The 13644-nt window shown below is 46.9% G+C and overlaps 1 protein-coding gene across 3 annotated transcripts in view; it reads left to right on the top strand.

Annotated features, from left to right (window-relative positions):
- Positions 1–5987: 5987 nt before the first annotated feature.
- SGPP2 (sphingosine-1-phosphate phosphatase 2) overlaps positions 5988–13644 on the top strand; it is a 33051-nt gene continuing 25394 nt past the window's right edge. The window contains exon 1 of one of the 3 annotated variants that reach the window (XM_068200957.1): positions 5988–6258. In XM_068200957.1, coding sequence (XP_068057058.1) covers positions 6058–6258 — 201 coding nt within the window. In that variant the 5' untranslated portion in view covers positions 5988–6057. Of the gene's footprint in view, positions 6259–9448; positions 9468–10408; positions 10582–13644 lie in introns of those variants that run through there. The other 2 variants (XM_068200958.1, XM_068200959.1) reach the window with 2 other exon arrangements.

Below are 13644 nucleotides of genomic sequence, written 5' to 3'. Positions count from 1 at the left end.
TTTTTTCCAGAGAGCTGTATATGGTATTTTAAATAAGATAATCAGATAGGTGAATTCTTATTATAGTTAAGTTTTTAAAAGTTCTGAGGGGTTAAGTTCAACATTTCACTACAACATTATTAATTCTTCTTCTGCTGTTGTCTCCTAAAACACTGCAATAGCAAAGGTAGCCTACAAATAACCTGGAACATTGTGAACACCTCTAGGAATTTCACAGTAGATATATGTGCAATTGAAGTGTCCAAGTGATATGGTGCAGAATAATTATTTAAATAACATGCTAATCTTTGCTAGAAATTAGCAATACTATTTCAAGCAATGCAAATCATAAGCAATTACATGGAATTATCTGGTTACTTACACTGCAAACAGAAAAGTTAATTATTTCTACTCAAGACAGCAGCCACAGCTTCAGCAGATTCCCTTTCTTGCATTTTTTGGAGCTGCTTTCATCTTTCCGAGTTCTAAACTTTGCTTTGCTTTTGTGCTTACGTTCCCTAAAACTGAAAATACAATCATATATATATAAAATAAAGATATTAAAATAAAATTTTGTGAGAATTATTAACAAAAGGGTCTACAGGTCCATTTTCCTCCATGCCTAAAGTTGTAGGACTTGGTGAGCAGTTTGGAGCCCAAAGGACTGAGGAATTTAACACACATTTTGTGCTGCAGCTTTACATTTTCTGACCATCAGTGCAATGACAATTGCTGCGTGTTCAGTGCATTGAAGGCTGCAGAGGTATCACAGGTTCCAGTCTTTCTGTATCACTCAGCTAAACTAATGAAGATATTGGCACAGAAAACATTTTCTCTTAGTCAGAAAAGGCCTACAAAATTATGCAGACTTGAGACCCATTACAGCTGTGCAGACTCCTGTTGAGATTCTTTCTTTATTGACCTTTCCTGCAATTTTTTTTCTCTAAAAACATTTATTCAAACTGGATTTTATTTGACCTTTGATAGGCATTAAATCAAAAGCAAAAAACTCAAGTACTGTAGAAACCATAGTCTCTCAGGTGTTGGTTTCCAAGGGCACTTTCTACAGACTTTTTTCGTATCTTCACCATATTTCAAAATCTTTGGTTCTTCCAGCTAATCTGAGAAAGCTCCATTTTCTTGCCTGCAAGGTTAGTGGGTGGTTGGGTCTGACATTCAGTACTGAAAGCCTCAGATCCAAAATAATGTGTTCAGTAGCTTGTCAACTACTATAATGAAAAAGCAAAAGTCTTATTAAAAGAGTACTTGTAACTTGTGGTATTAAAGCACACACATTTTAATGGTTTCTTTCTCAGTATAAAGAGTAAAAAATGCAAATTGTCAAAAAATGGTGAAGGAAGATGAAATTAAGAGTCGGGCTCTAAGTATGTTGAGAAAATGAGGAAATGAAAACACGTGGGATGGAGCTGAAGAGAAAAGTTGTTCAAACCTGTTTAAATACAGTGCTGTGGTACTTGATGAGTCGGTGGGATTTCTGTCTCCACCTCATGGCCAAAGGATCTCTGTGGCCAGGATTTCTGAGGGCCACCCTCCCTGTGGCACAGCCCACATCTCACTGCCAAGTTCAGGGGTCCCAGGCCACAGTGTGCTGATGTTTGTAGCTCTGCCCTGCCCAATCTTCAGCACCCCTCCAGGTACCAGAGATACTGCCAAGGCCTCTCCCTGCTACCAGACACATCTCATCATGCAGTGGCTCTCTACCTACTGCAGCAGTTTCAGCAGGGGCTTCAATTTGTTCATGTTCCTGTCACTTCAGTGCTTTTTTGCTTGGAAAACCACAGTTCTGACAGTTGTGTTTGTAACTCATAAGCCACAGCCTCCTCAGAGGGATCTCAGCCAAGGAAACTGAGTGTGATCTTCCACAGTGAAATGTGCTTGCTGTCTGTAGAGTGACAGTAAAACTTGTGCTCATATTTTGCTCCTCCAGACCCATTCTCTCAGCTTGAGGGAAAACAAGGCTTATCTGGCTGTCAGGATTGCAAACTCAGGCTGACATCTGAAAACTGAGCTGTGCTCTCCTAGCATCATCATCCACCCCCAGCCCTGGAATTTGTACTTCACTCTTAACTTTGTTGATGCTGAAGGCAAAATTATCCACCATCATGACAATGACACCCGTTGTTGTTAAGGAAATGCCTTCAGCACAAGGCACTATTCTCAGCTTTCTCAGAAGTTATCTTTTGTATTCTCATCTTTCATGCTTTTCCTCAGCCCAGGGGTGATTTTCTTCCCTTGTGAAAATGTAGCTAAATACTAACCAGCTATTAGTGAGATATTTTGTCTCTGGATGAGGCAGTTTCACTAGATAAAGCTCTAAAAGCTTTTTTTGCTACTGGATAGTTTATAAATAACTTCTTTTAAACACTCTCAGAATCCTACTCATCTAGTCTTTTGCAGTGACATTGATTCCACTGGTTTTACAGAAAGTTGCCTTTCTAAATCTCTGGACTTCTGTATGGGCCACGCAAAGTGTGGGACAATTATTGAATTCTTTTAACTGTTAAATTTGGGGAGTTTTTTCTACAGCACATCTTCCAAGGAGCCAAATCCTCAGTATTTTTCTTGCCCATCAGGAGTAATGGGATTTAAGTCTCAGGAAAAGGCCATTAGAACATTGTTCCATAAAGGGAATAGAAGATGATTGAGTCATACTCTTGCTTTGAGCAAGAGTAAACAAGTCGTTCTGTGAGCAGTAGAAATGGTAAAATAAGGTTCCTATAGATTTCTGCATTTTCACATCACTAGACATTTTCAGTCTTCTGCCCTTGCTTCTCTCCTCAAACTCTCCATCCTCTCCATGGCCCAAACAGCTCCCACTCCTGTGTTGTGGTCCTTCCTTCGACCCTCTGTTCCATCCTGGAAGCATCTCTATTTCCCTTTTCCTGGTCCGGCCCAGCCAAGCTGATGTGTCCTATCTGTTCAGCACTGGATAGACAAGAGGTGGCATTGCCTGGAAATAAGTGTATCCTGACTGGGGTCATCAGGCAGCTCAAGCTGTGTCTCTGCCGCACTGTCATTTTTCCCTAAAACCACAGGAGCACAAGTCTGGGGAAAGCTCTGCTCCTGTGATGAATGTGGTTTGTATTTGCTAGTTGGTTAAAAATTTGCTTGAAGGGAGGTGTTAGAGGCAGTTTGATTAGATTGATCATTATCTTCCTAAGAAAATGTCCAAAGCCCACTAATGAGTTTTCTTTGTGTCCTAAACCTATGAAGATGGTGAATGATTTAGCAGGGAAGCCATGTAAGAAACAGCTGAGGTCACTTGGCTTATTCATCCTGGAGAAGAGGAGGAGACTGAGGGGAGTTCTCATCCCAGTCTGCAGCTTCCTCACCAGGGCAAGTGGAGGGGCAGGCACTGATCTCTGCCCTCTGGTGCCCAGTGACAGGACCTGAAGGAACAGCATGGGGCTGAGTCAGGGTTAGGTTGCACGTTAGGAAAAGGCGTCTCACCCAGAAGGTGGCTGGGCACTGAACAGGCTCCCCAGGGCAGTGGTCACAGCACCAGCCTGACAGAGCTCAAAAAGCCTTTGGACACATCTCTCAGGCACGTGGTGTGACTCTTGGGGCTGTCTTGTGCAGAACCAGGAGCTGGACTTTGATGATCCTTCTGAGTCCCTTCCAAGTCAGGATATTCTATAATTCTGTGAAACTGGACCTTAAAAGTTTCCTTCACTCAAGAAATCAGTCTGTATTAGGAACATAATTCCCACAAATCCCTTCACTTTCCACAGCAAAAAAACCAGGTCACAAACTTCCATTACCAGCTCACGTAGTACTTGTAATTGCTCATGTTGATTTCAAGATATGGACAAGGCATATTAAAATTAACAATAAGTAGGAATTTCCCCTTTATTTTTCTCTCTATGAAGTTTAGAGTGAGTTTGGTTAATAAAACCTGAATTCTCATCAGCTGGATGCTGACATCCTCACTGAGACACATTCCCACTAACCTACATGTGCACCTGAAGAGGAATTAGGGAGAAGCTGGCTATGAATGCTGAGTTCTATTTTAATACCTGGTAAGTATTATAATGACATAACTATGTAGGCAGATCAGATAAATATTGACTCGTGGTTGACAAAGAGATGTTTTAAAATACCCACCAAATGCTGGCCTCAGCCATGCACTTTCATTCCTGCTTTCCTGCTTTCCACTGTGTCCCTGGATGAGATCCTATCCCACTGGCATCAGTGGCAAGGCTCCCAGCTGCACCAGCAGGCCTGTAATTTTACTCTTCAAATTAACATGTTACAAATTTTTGAACATTTTCACATATCCAGGAACAGGAAAAAGAAGACAAATATTTCTCACATACTTCTTGAGTGCACCTAGTAAATTTCACAGCTATTAAAAACAAACCCAGAGGCAAACAATAAATAATTCCCCCAGGTAAAAGAGTACAAACACGTAACCTGCACAGGCTGCCCCCCTCCTCAGTCCCTGTGAGGTGGCTCTGCGGACAGGGGAGCCCTGTCATCATGGCCAGGGCTGAGTGTGTGCACACACCAGCAGTGAGGAAAGCACCTGATGTCACCTGGAGGTTGGGCAAACCTCCAGTGATAGAAGATTGTGTTTGGAGAAGATAAAAAAAAATTAATCACACAAACAATTAGATGAGATCTATGGAGTCTGCCCTGGATCGTGGATGGGGGTGATGAAGAGCTGTCCCTGGGATTTCTCACATGGGCCGTGTGGCCCATGGCCATGGGTTGGCCTGGCCCCAGCCCAGGCTCGGTGATGAGATGATTCTGCCGTCTCGAGAGCAATGGTACTCAAGGGGCCTGGGTGAGCATCTCCTACAGGCTGCCCAAACTGTAGCACAGGGACACGCTGACTTGCTAAAAAAGCAAAGGAACATGGCTTTGGTTTCCAAGTGCTCTGGGAAAAATGCCTTGATGCAATCTTGCGTAATTTAGGGTATTTGAGAATGAAAAAGAAATGAACAAACTTTAAATGAGTGTATGTTGAGCAAATGAAGATTGTGCAGTCCTTGTACAAAATATATTTCTAGGAATAGAAATGGGCTGTTCTAAAAAGAAAAAGGAATGCATTGATGGAACTAAGGTGCTAAATGTTTCAAAAATATTAATCAGCAGGGATCACCTGTGGCAAGGTTTGCAGCCCCAGAACTTGAGGGGTATCTTCCAAGTGATAACTCCTCTTTTTCTGTAGGAAACTCCATAGCTGTATTTAAGGGAGAAAGTATTTAGAGATGTATCCTTATAGGTGTATGTGTACATGTGATGTATAAAATGTAGGCGTGCAAATGTTTGGGAAAAGAAATAAAAGCTGATTCCAAAACCAGACAAAATGATACTGGGGACAGCTCAGAGTGTATTTTACACCGTGAGATGAACTGACAGAAGATGAGCCCATGTAGCATGGCATCCACGCCTAAGTGTTTTTCCCAAAGAGCTTGGTGCTATTTAGGACATTCTATCTTTACATTAAGATAGCAGGAAAAACATCATGGCAGGAAAAACCCCAAAGAAAAGGAACACGCTGAACGTCCTGTCCTCACCGAGGGGAGGACCGCGGGCTTGGGTGCCGGGGAAGGGAAGCGCAGGACCCGGCCGGCAAGGGGCGCTCCCGGGCGGGGCAGCGCACCTGTGCGGGGAGGGGCAGCGCACCTGTGGGGGCGGGCAGCGCACCTGTGCGGGAGGGGCAGCGCACCTGTGCGGGAGGGGCGGAGCGGGGCGGGGCAGCGCACCTGTGCGGGAGGGGCGGAGCGGAGCGGGGCGGGGCAGCGCACCTGTGCGGGAGGGGCGGAGCGGAGCGGGGCGGGGCAGGCGCACCTGTGCGGGAGGGGCAGCGCACCTGTGCGGGAGGGGCAGCGCACCTGTGGGGGCGGGCAGCGCACCTGTGCGGGAGGGGCAGTGCACCTGTGCGGGAGGGGCAGTGCACCTGTGCGGGAGGGGCAGGCGCACCCGTACGGGAGGGGCAGCGCACCTGTGCGGGAGGGGCGGGGCGGAGCCGGGCGGGGCGGGCGCACCTGCCCGCGGCCCCGCGGCCGGCGGGGCGCGCTGGGGCCGCGCTGCGCGGAGGCTGGCGGCAGCATGGCCCGCCTGCTGGGCACCCTGCGCAGCTCCCAGCCCGTGGCGCGCTTCCAGCGCTCCTGCGGGCTCTTCCCCGCCGGCGAGGAGAGCGGCTGCAGCGGCGACCCCGCGGAGGGGTCCCGGGACCGCGGCGCCTGCAATGGAGCGGGCGCGCTGCGCTGCCCGGCCGGCGGCGGGGTGCGGAGCGGCCGCGGCCCGCAGGTGAGTGCGGCGGGGGCGCCCGGCTGTGACTCAGCAGAGCCGCCCCGGCACTGTGCGCGCAGGGACGCCCCGGGAGGGTCCCCCCGCATCCCGCCGCCTGCCCGGGCCGGGAGGAGGGAAAAAGGGTTGGGGCTGAGAGCCCGGCTGCATCCCCGCCGGGGAGGCGGCTTTGGGCTCTCGGCGCTTCCCCATCGCTGACGCCCCGGGATGGGGCGGTCGGTGCGAGCGGGAGTCGCCTGCAGAAGGGCCCGGGGGGCACCGCAGAGTCGCCCCGGGATGCGGCTGGCAGGAGCGGCTCTGGCAGGAGCGGCTCTGGCAGGAGCGGCTCTGGCAGGAGCGGCTCTGGCAGTCTCCGTGCGGGGCGCGCCTGCCGCGGTGCTGTGCTTTGCTGCGCCCGGCCCCTGCCCTCTGCACCGCGTGCGGCTGTGCCCGCAGCCGGCCCCGCCGCTGCCGCTCCCAGCGGCTCAGCCCCGCTGGCTGCAGCCGAGGTGCCCATGGAGACAGGCTCAGCTCCCCGCGCTTCCCGCTGGCCAGGCAGGTCGCGGCGTTTCCCGGCACAGTCTGTAATTCCCCTGTGTATCAGAAGGGAACGGGGAAGGGTATGATGCAACCCATGTGTACAGGTCGGACGACCTGCTTTTTCTCTCACTGTAATGACTTGAATTCATTAGCAGATCGCTTTGTGGTGCCTTTTGGAAAGCAGGTGTGATAATGGGCTTCCAAATTCTACCTGCAACATAAACATGGACTAGCCATGAATGTCACAACTCTACCACTCCTTCCCTTCCGTACTATTTTACTCTTCCCTGTTCCACATTCAGTGCTCAGATTCCCATTTCAAGCATCTAAAATTCTTCCTTAGCTGCCGCTTGACTCTTTCTCAATTAGATGTCTTTCTGTCTGTCCACTTCTGAACTACAGTAAGCTGTATTTTGGGTATACTATGCAGATAAGTCACTAAAAGATTTATTGCCACTGCTTTCTTTTGAACAGTGGCATAGTTCATGTAGCGGTGTTGATATTAAAATCCTGTCCAAGTTAATGCTCCATGAATGCAGCTGTTCACCTGAGCAATTGTTTTGGGTTTTATGAAGTAAGGCACAATTACCTTTATGTGAAGGTTGAATGTGTTCTGGGTGAGACTCCATCAAACTTGGAGATAGAAGCAGAAGGGTTTGTTTCCACAGAATTATTGACACCCACTTCTGAAACATGAAAGTTAGGTTCAAACACCCCTAAAATGGAGATGGGAGTAATAGAATTGAAGAGTGTTTCAATGAAGTGCTGGAATTATAAAGACAAGCTCTCTCTGTTCCTTTTTATCAAAACTGGAAATGAAAAGTCCATTTTTACAAGGAGGGTTTTCTGCAACCTGACAAGAAATGTGAAAAGTGAATTTGGACCTCCCTTAGGCTAAAGCTCAGACCCCCTGCCTTCTTGCAAAATTACCTGGGGTTACCCTGATGTATCTGCAAATAAGCAGGATTAGGAGTCTCATTTACATAGCAAATTCCTTGGCCATCAATTCTCTATGGATAGTGGCATTTTCTTGCTACTAACTGCAGGTGTTTGCAGAAAGATGCTAAAGTGCTGCTCCTGCATCTCCCTCCTGGAGCCTTGTGTGGTTCTGTGGTCATCCATCCCTTCCTGAAACTTGGGAGTTTCAAAGTCCTTGTCATCAGGACAGTTGATTTCTACGAGGTAGTAACTTCCACACTGCATTGTCTTTACTGTCAGAACTGCCTTAAGGATTCTCAGGTTTTTCTATGTAAGTTCTTGGACAACCACTAGGTTATACCTGTAAAAACAGAGCATATTGCATGCAGTGAAGGAGATGTGAATGGCTTACTGGATGATGGGAGTGCCACAGCTCCATGTCTCCAGGACATCCCCCCTTTCTTCAGGGCCAGCTCTCGGGCCCCTGCATCTGGCATGGGCTGGATTGTGTGCCAGGGTGGCCCAGCTGCAGAGCTGGGAGGGGCAGCTGAGGGCTGGTAGCTGGTGGCAATTTGGGAGGGGATGGACACACCTGGTAGGGAAGATGCCATACTGCATGGAGAGGATGTCTCAAAGGGGTAAAGAGACAGAACAGCTCTTCCTCTGGAAGGAGGAGGCTTTTAATTATTGCATACATTTGTGCCAGGAGTGCTGCTCACAATTCATGATCGTCTTTGTTTATGTATAACCTGGAGATTAAGTGTGTGTTTAAAAAAAAAAACCTTAAAGCCACAAGGCCTGATTACAGTGGCCAGTAGCAGCATGAGTGGCTGTGTTTCTGAATCTTTGTAGATCAGTCCTGCCTGCCCCTCAGGAGTTGCCATGAGATGAGACAAGGAGTGAAATGCTTAGATGTGACAGCTGCATGCATTTCTTAAATATTGAATCAGTCACCTAGCCCATGTTCTTGATGTTCCTTGGTTACCAGATCATTTAGAATCACTTTTTAATACCTCAAATGCAAACTCTGGTGTCTGTGGATGATACAGAATGGTGCTAGTCCAACACACTAACTGGATTTATGTCCTGGCTTGGACTAGGTATTGAATGTATGGGCTTCTAGTGGAGAACTTGTCTGGCTTTATTACTACAGAAGACAAGAGAGCAACTTCTTGTAGTTATCCTGTCTACGGCTAATACTAGTTTCTTTTCTGTACTGCTTTCTATTATTAGTTTGTTTCACAAGGAATTTATTTCTGGAACAGCTAAAAGGTATCTTTTCCTTGTAGGATTTGTAGGAAATCCTCAAGTTGTGCTCTTAAAATATACTATATATAACATACCAATATACCACCTGAAGCTGGTGTTCTGTAAGTGGCCAAATGAAGGCCACATATATTTAAAAAGTGGAGCTTTGCTTATCTCTAATTTCCTGGTGGACTTTTGCTCCTGAAATTGATAGCCTGAATGAAAGGGCACAAAGGAAAAAAACAACCTTCTATTCAAAGTTCTTTGTAGAGGTTTGTTTGTCTTGTTTCACTCTTCCTTTCCCAGATGCTTTATCATCTTAAGATCTGTCTTCCTGCCTTTGGGAGAGTACAGTTCATGTTTACACTGTAGTTATTCCTTAACTGTCAGAACTGCTCCGAGCTGGCGCAGTGCTTACAAACTGCCTGATGATGTTTAGTGACTCTATGGTTCTTGCTCATGCCGTAGGTGAGGAGGATAATAACCAGGGTAACAGCCAGGTGATGGTAACAGAAACAGAGAAGGTAGGTACAAACTGCACATCCATCTCAGATGTATTACAGTCCCCAAAAATGTGGTCAATTAGTTGCAAGATATAGACGCCAACATTGTTTTTGCTGTAATGGGATGGCTGGTAATTTGAAGCATGTTTGCTCTAGAGCTTGAGTCAAGGTTTCTCTTCTGTGGTGGTCTCTTGCAATAGATTTTTGCATCAGCCTCAGATTATTGCTTTTTCTTTTAAAATGGTTTTTCAAGCTTGCTTTGTTTCATGTTGTTTCCCTTTCCATGCAACAGTAAGTTGGCGGTAGCTGAGGTAGGTTCAGCAGGAGAGGCAAACCCTTGTCAAAAAAGCCCATGAGCACTGCTAGGAGAACAGGCTCAAGTGCTAACACTTTGTGCCCCTAGAGAATACAGCTGAACTTTTGGAAGCTCCTCAGTTTGGAGCTGCAGCTGGGGAAACATGAGCTGCAGTTTCTTGTTTCAATGGGCTGAGCACAGGCTCACGTTCCCCAGCACCGCTCCGTGTTCAGATCTCCCCTCCCTGCCGTGGCTGCCGAGGGAGCTTGACCATCCTGCAGGTGTCCAGTTCTTGGTTTGAGGTTTTAGCAGGCAGTGAGGGATAGTGTTCATCTGTATGAGCGAGATGGTTTCATCAGAGGGTTTTGGCCAGTCCTGAGTGACAGTCCTTTGGAAGATGACAGTAGAATCACATCCAAGATTGAGGTAGTGTGTGGCAACCCTGTGAGAATCTGTTAGCACTGGGTTTGCCTCTCCTCAGGGAGCAGCCTTGCATCCCCTCTGGAGAACAGGCTGCAAAGACAGGTGCATGCTGTTTGTTACCATCTCATCTTCAGGATCTTGCTGCAGAATCACCCGAAGCTTACATGAGTTGGTGAAGCTTTGCTGATTGCAATAGATATCCTGCGTGGTGCCTGCTGCTGAGAGAGAGGCTGCTGGCACAGGGGCACGAGGGAGGGGCTGTGCTGGCAGCCCAGGTCTTTACACTGATGATGATGATGATGATGTTCTTCATGACTCAGTGCTTCCTGGCTCACAGCCTGAGTCATATTTTTGATGGCCATTGGACCTCTTAATGAGGAGCTGTCAGGATCCTAGGATTAATTCCAGTGCTTGGAGGTGAGCCACTTACTGCTTTATAATTCTGCTGACTGTCTTGGGCCATTACTTCAGATATCAACCAGAATAACAAAAGTTAATCTGCTGTTGTTTTTCTCGTTTGGGTCTCTGGAGAAGAGGAGCAGATTTAACAAACAAGAAGCCAGAGAAAATGTGTTCTGGAAAATTCCTTTGGACATCCAGTTCTTTCAATTTATCTCATTTTTATGCTCTGCAGAGAATGTGTAGGGGTCATCTGGGCAGTGGAAGGTGACTAATTTACTGCTATGGCAAGTAAATCTGAGCTCTAGAGGGTACAGGTAGTGTTGTCTAAACCATGAAATTTTTATTTAAAATGTCTGTTCACTTTCCTGCTGTAAAGGGTGTCATATCAGTCCAGTTTGGTTAGCACCTGTTACGTACTTTCCCAAGGTAAACAGCTATTAGTCTAGATGTAGAGGACTGTGAATGTTTTAATATGGACCTAAATTGCTGGTTTATTTATTTTATTAGTAAATTTTGGAATATTTATTACTAGAAATAAAAATAAAAAATATGTTTAATCCTTCCTTTTGAAGACAGCTGGCAGTTGCAAACCACTGTTAATAGGGCTCCCTGAGCCTGTGGGTTTTGGCACACAGAAAGTGGTCACTATCAGCCCTGGCCAGGTCATTTTTATCCTCTTTCCAGCTTGCTCCACTGGATGGAATTGTGACTGCTTAAAGTCAGCCAGTTTATGAGGTGTAGTGCCTTTAGTGTTCCCCATTGCCATTTTCCTTTGCAAAGTGAGAGTGTTGGGGTACTTTATTTCACAGGAGTCAGTGTCAGACACCTCAGTTGTGCCACAGGAGCAAAGCCTGGATGCTTGCAGTGGGCCCAGAGGCATTAGCAGTGAGGAACCTGTTCCCTGACAAATACACAGCCCACCCACCAGGATCTGTGGCATGAAGCAAAGGGCAGAGCAAGCAAAAGACTGAAAGAAAGGTCTGGGGAGAAGGAGGGAGTCTTTATGGAAGGGCAGCTGACACCCATGTCACCTGCAGCTGTGAGGTGCTGGGGTGAATTTTGAACTGGGATTGACTGAAGTATTAAAGCTTGCAAGCACCTGCCAAAAAGTGCCACCAGCACGGTGCCAAGCTCTGGTGGCTGGGGGAGTGCCAAGGGGGCTGCAGCCAGAGTGGCTCATTCAGAGGGGTAGGAGAGCCAGGCCTTGAAGCAGCACTTGGCAGCATCAGGTTGGTCTCCTTGTGTTTCTCCATCAGAAACAGAGCTGCCCTCAGCATGGCCTGCACTACATGCAGCTAATAATGAGGTAGCAGTGAATTAAGAACGCCTTATCTGCAGCTCTCCTCCCAGGGGCGGGCTGGCTGCTGAGCTGTCCTCCCATGTGCCTCTCCACAGCCACAGCTGCAATTTGAACACATCCCTTCCTCCTTGCAGGGGTCTGTGCCTTTTGGGAGCACAGGGACAAGGCACTTGTATACATGTGATGGTACTTAACCCAAAGCTCTATTCCAAGTTACCTTGGGAAACTGCTCTTTGACTTGAATCCTGGAACTATTTGCTGGCAAAAATGTCACTTCACCCTGTGCTGGTGCCTGATTGCAAGAGATTAAAACAAATAGTTTAGTTGTCTGAAAATGGTATGGTGTTAACTCTGTTTGTTCCAGAAGCCTTGCTGCTCTATGCCTCTCAGAACAGACCTCTGCCATGGAACTAATCTTTGAGCAAAATTAACTGACTGGATTAATGATGCTGCTGTGTAGAAAAAAGTGACTAATCTATGGTGTCAAACTTCCAAGCTAAAGTTAATTTCTAAAATAAAATCTGAACACGAGAACAAGCTTTTTGCTCTGAAAACAAATGTAACAGTGAAGTCCTGGTTCTCCATGGTCATTGGCCATTCCTGCAAGTTTGTGTTGGATTGGATTAGGTTAGGTTAAGTTAAGCTTCTCTTGAGGATCTTCTCAGACCTGGTGTGCTGGGGCAAAAGTGAGTGACAGTCTTCCCATTCCTCCTCCTCAGTATCCCTGCAGAGCACCTTGGGTATCCAGCAGCCATGCAGGCCCTAGTAACACTCTGACTCATTTGGTTTTGGCAGAAAGTCAAAGCTAAGAGGAGGTGGTGCTTGAGGGAGATGGGTGGGTGTGTGGGTAGGGTGACCATCTAATGCTGTGCTGCCGGAAAACTGTTGTTTTGTGGCACATCCTTATACTCAAAAAACAGTTTTAGTAACACTGTACCTTTGGAAATATGAAGTACAGTAAGTTTCAGAGGAATCTGATATCTGCTTTGAAGCTCGAATCCCCATCTTTCTGAACTGCCTAAAATTTGCTTTCTCTGTTTCTTAACTTGCCTTTTCCTCCCTCTGTCCACAGACACTGATGCTACCTAATCCTTAAAATACCTTCCTCAGGCATTTCCAGGTGTAAGCTCTGTGTTGCACCCCACAAAATTGCAGTCTAATTCTCATAAATTAAAATGCAATTAAATAAACCTGTTCTTCCAGTGTAAAATGTGGAAGAAGGAAGCCTTTTCCTTCTGCCCTTCCCTTGCCTGACTCTCTTGCCCTGTTGTTTCCATATTGCACAAATTGGCCAGTTCTTCCTGGAATGTGGGAGGATGAAGTGCATGAGAAGCTCACCCATCACATCTGTCAGGGCAGCTGAAACAGCCGTGTCCAACCTGCCCAACGTCTGCCTGGCAAAGCAGGGCTCAGGGGATGAAGGAGGTGAGCTCATCCAGGAGGACAAGTGCATGGCCCTATTTATGCTGGTGTTGTGCAGCTTTCTTGGCAGAAAAATGCTGCTGATACACATCAGTGATTCTTAACAGAAGTGTCAGAACTGGGCTTCTGGGGAGTTACTCCAGCAACTGGAATGACCATGAGAGGAGCAATTCTCCATAAAGAGTGGGCAAGGAAATAAATGCAGAGGTGTTACCTTCCATGTCGGGCAGGTGCCTTCAGGTGTGTGCTGAAAAGTCTGAAGATCATGGTGGAAGGTAGACCTATTGGAGTTCCTCAAAATTATACTGCAAGAAAAGGAGTGAAACATAATTCTGATCCCATGACACCACTGTGTG

The sequence above is a fragment of the Anomalospiza imberbis genome, chromosome 10, assembly GCF_031753505.1.
Source record: "Anomalospiza imberbis isolate Cuckoo-Finch-1a 21T00152 chromosome 10, ASM3175350v1, whole genome shotgun sequence".
NCBI classification, from domain to species: domain Eukaryota; kingdom Metazoa; phylum Chordata; class Aves; order Passeriformes; family Viduidae; genus Anomalospiza; species Anomalospiza imberbis.
Note: the sequence above shows the minus strand (reverse complement) of the source record. Positions and strands in the feature narration are given on the sequence as shown.